This window comes from Schistocerca piceifrons, chromosome 8 (genome assembly GCF_021461385.2).
Source record: "Schistocerca piceifrons isolate TAMUIC-IGC-003096 chromosome 8, iqSchPice1.1, whole genome shotgun sequence".
Lineage (NCBI taxonomy): Eukaryota > Metazoa > Arthropoda > Insecta > Orthoptera > Acrididae > Schistocerca > Schistocerca piceifrons.
The window spans coordinates 303,753,683-303,757,994 of record NC_060145.1 but is presented as its reverse complement, the minus strand read 5'-3'; the positions used below and the strand labels follow the sequence as shown (position 1 = coordinate 303,757,994).

Sequence of the window (4,312 nt, the reverse complement as noted above, 5' to 3'; positions counted from 1 at the left end):
CCTGTATTCAGTTGTCACACAACACAAAACAAAGAATACCTCAGCACTATAAACTTGCCAAAAGATTAATTTATTTCCCATTCATTTATTAACGCGTAGATGAAGTAGTTTCCCATAGACAATTGTCAGTAATTCGGGTACCTCGTCTTCAGTGTGTTGTCTCCAGTTGGCAATACTTCCTACAGAACGAAAGAATTACGCTAAAATAAATAAAACAACGAAACGCTTGCGTTTCTCAGATTCTTTATTTAAAAGAACAAAGAATTGCACATAAACATTTTGTTCGGATTACATATTCCAATGATGGAACCCAGTACAGTAGATAGACTAGAGTCCTTAGACGCCAGATGCATTTCGGATCCAGGAACGCAGGTTGCCGACGTTGGCGAAGACACCGGGGGTGGCCTCGCACCTTGAACTGCCCCAGGAGACGATGCCCACCTGGGTGCTTCCGCTGACCAGGGGACCACCAGAGTCTCCGCTGCAGACGCTCTTGCCGGCCTGGCCGGCGCACACCATGCGGTCGGTCACAGTGTTGATGTTGGCGAAGGTGTTCCTGCACGTGTTGCGGTCCAAGATGCTGATGTCCACCTTGAGCAGACTGTTGGCGGACGGTCCATCGGTGTACGTGGCTCCCCAGCCAGTCACCGTCACTGCGAGACCACCTGGTGGGTCGTAGTTGTCACTGGCGAGGCCCACTGCCTGTGCGTTCGAACCCAGCAGAGATCCGGACACCTGAAAATCAGAATAAAACAATTCACATGTGCTACATCGTGCGACGTGCAATCTGTTACTTAACGTGTGGGAACTGAATATGAGTGTGTCAAAATACCATTCTCAGTGTAACAGAACATTCTGTCAGGAGATGGCATTGGACGACAGGGGAAGGAGGGCTGATCGCTGTTTTAGCACAAACTTAATCCACTACACAGTTGTCATATATGAGTGTAATCATTAACTATTTAACAAATACAGTGTCCCACTTCAAAATTTAGAGAATGTCCTAGGAGGAATGTTCAGTATTCAGGGTTATGCAGCCATCATCGTCAGTATTTTGTCCAAGGACAGGTGTTCAAAGGAGCTCTCCTTCTAGCTCTGTCAGTTGTTACCCTCTTCATTTTCTGATAATTGTTTTCTACTCTGGTACTATCCATCATCTCGTACCTTCCGCATCCTATTCTTCTTCTTCTATTCATAGTTTCTTCCATAACATCCAACAGTAAACTATCCGTTCTCAGCAATGTCCACGACAATTTTTGAAGGACCACATATTCTCCACTGACTGCAGAAATTATTCATTTCTCCATAGAAGTTTCGGGCTTTGGGCCATTATTGAGTGGTACTGGAAATTATTTTGCTTCACCATCATGTCAGTTTTTTAATCCTGCGGCATTATGCACACATCAATTTTAAAGTCTGACATGTGACGAAGCAAAACTGTTCGTAGTACTACTTGCAAATGGCCCAAAGGCGAAACTGCAATAATGGAATAAATAATTTCTGTAGTCAACGGCGATTATGATGTTGAATACTACATGACTATGAACTCCAATCGTGAAAAAATATCGCAAAGGCAATCGTGTTTGTTCTTCTTACTATCCTTATTTTTTTTCTCTCTTCCCACATTGTCAGTTCTCACTCTGTCTACTCATTTTATCCTTTCCATCTTCCTCCTAATTTCTCTTTCCTCCGTGTCCATGTCTTAGCTCCTTATAGTGACATGCTCCATATAAATCATCACGTTAGTCCCTTCTTCAGTTCCCTGTCCATACACCCGCATAGAAGGCTCTTGTTCTTTTTAAAATTCCTCCTTAGCAACGGCTGTATGCGTTTTCGCCTTATTATTAATTCGCATGTCTACTGTGGCTGTGCTTTCCAGATATTTCAAAGCGCTAACTTGGTCTATGTGTTCCTATTATAGCTTTATAGTTCTTATTGCTCCCGCACTTACTATCATATATTTTGTCTTTTTCTTCTTGATCTTCATTCCGAATTCTTCACAAGTGTTTATTCAATTTTTTTTTCATATCCCGATTATAGTACTTTCGCTGTCTGCCAACAACACCTCACCATCCTCGAATCGAATACATTCTATCTGCCTGATCATGAAGTAATCTAACTGAAAGTAGCATTCACTATCATTAGCTGAACTTTATTGCACAACTCAGGTAACCTTTCTCGTCCTAATTGCAACTGCCAAGCCCATATATTGCCATAACGGTTTCTCCTACTTCTTCCATTATAATCGCATTCCCACAAATCAGTTCCCCAAGAACGCTCTACTAGAAACCATAAGGCGGCATGTGGAGTTTATACTAAAGTAGAGCTAGATGCTTCCCATTATAGATACGTCGTTTAGAAATAATGTCTTGCTTAAAAAATTGTGACACACGTAGAAGTTCTGATGAGCTTATCATTTAGTAAGTCTAACTTTGTTTCCCTGCTGCTTGCGTAACTATATATACAGACAACCTCCTTAATGCACGTTACTTTCTAGAAGCTCCATTACAGAAATAGTATCCAAATTTCGGTTGAGACTAGGAAATTGAGTACAACAGAGACTTGAGAAAGGGAGACCATGTATTGAACCGTTGTCTTTTCACAAGGCCACTTACCGGTTTCACTCATTTAATTTGTGGAAACCAGAAATAAAGAACCTCTGATTCACCGAATGGAAAACTGAACACCTTTCGTCCAGAATGCATTAACTGTCACTCGAATCTGAGGTACATTGTTATAGTCATAGGGACAGAACAAAATAATCCTCACCACTGACAAGTAATGAGAAGTGCTGTAGTGATGAATAATTAAAAAAAATTGATCAAATGGCTATGAGCAGTATGGGACTTAACATCTGAGGTCATCAGTCCCCTAGAACTTAGAACTACTTAAATCTGACTTACCTATGGACATCACACACATCCATGCCCGAGGCAGGATTCGAACCTGCGACCGTAGCGCTCGCGCTGTTCAAGAGTGAAGCGCCCTAGAACCGCTCGGCCAGAAAAGCCGGGATTAATAATACCTGATGACCAATGTCCTGAGTCATACCCCAGTCCCCTTGTGGAAACTAGCTGATGCAGAGTTTATGTGTCAAGTGTGTTACGGTAGCACACAATTAATATGCAAGATTAGGACTCTCTAAAATGTACTAGCTCTGTACTGCGTGCTACTATCGGACCACTGCCACCAATCGAACTCGTTGGCTGGAGGTCCGTGACATGTAAATGCTACACATATTTGCAAAACACTCGCGCGACAGGCTACCTTGTTGATGTAAAATGCTTCAATAGGGGAAGGAAATGATATTGTAGTCAAAGAACAGGAGAACTATGAAAACAAGAACAATTTTTATGATAAACGTGGCGGCATCATGTTGTTCACCAAAGAGAGAGGACCTACCAACATCTGCACTCAGGTGATCTAGACAATGTTCAGATGTTGTATTAAATCTAATTGAGGCATATACCACGCACCTGAACAACAGCAACATCGTAGTCTACAGTCTGGTCGTTGTACGATGCGTGCATGTAGCCAGAGCTGGCGCTTCTGACGAAACCGCCGCTTCCACGGGTTGAGGTGCCGGCCCGGAAACTGACCAGAGAGAGGCTAATGCCGTCCACACAGTGAGCAGCCGTCAGCGCCCAGTTGGAACTTATGATGGATGCACCACAGATGTGCGAACCGCCGTACTGGAAAGACAGTTGCCACGGGTAGTTGGCTATGTTGGCAGAGGACCCTCCAATGATGCGGCCATTACCCTTGCTCCACAGCCTGGCCGGAGTGGGCAGAGCTAGAGCAGAGCTCAGCAGGAACACGAGGAAGATGGCCAGGCGCTGCATTGTGGAAGCTGAGTCTGCCAGAGCAGCCGTCCTCACCCTTTATATACCATTAAAACTGCAGACGTAGATGGGGTCGACGATCTTCATATCTCGTCTGCGCTTCATCATGATCTTGATAACAGCAGTAGTGATATAACTTTTATCTATTTGATGAGTCCTTGATACGAATATAGATGACGACGGTGATTGGGACAGATGTTCAACGTTCTGCTTGATTGTTACTTGTTGCAACGTAACGGTAATTTCTTACCAGTCGACTACGCGTATGATAAATGTCTATTAAGAGAGTACATAACTAGTCCACGTAACTTCAGTTACCTTGTAATCAAATCTACGTTCACCAAGAAGCTCTTAATAATTAGCGAACAGCACTGTATCTTCCGTTTCTTCAATACAGTGTCATTGGACATATTAGCAACTCATGTTTCATGTAACTGAATATGGTGTGAAATTTGTGGTGATCCTTAACA

General features: G+C 43.2%; 1 protein-coding gene across 1 annotated transcript; it reads right to left on the bottom strand.

Moving 5' to 3' along the window:
* Positions 1-315: 315 nt before the first annotated feature.
* LOC124712291 (trypsin delta-like) lies at positions 316-3,842 on the bottom strand. Its single transcript, XM_047242585.1, has 2 exons — positions 3,477-3,842; positions 316-735 (listed from the first exon to the last, which is right to left on the bottom strand). The coding sequence occupies exons 1-2, from the start codon at positions 3,840-3,842 to the stop codon at positions 337-339; spliced, it is 765 nt and encodes a 254-aa protein (XP_047098541.1). The 3' UTR covers positions 316-336.
* Positions 3,843-4,312: the final 470 nt, after the last annotated feature.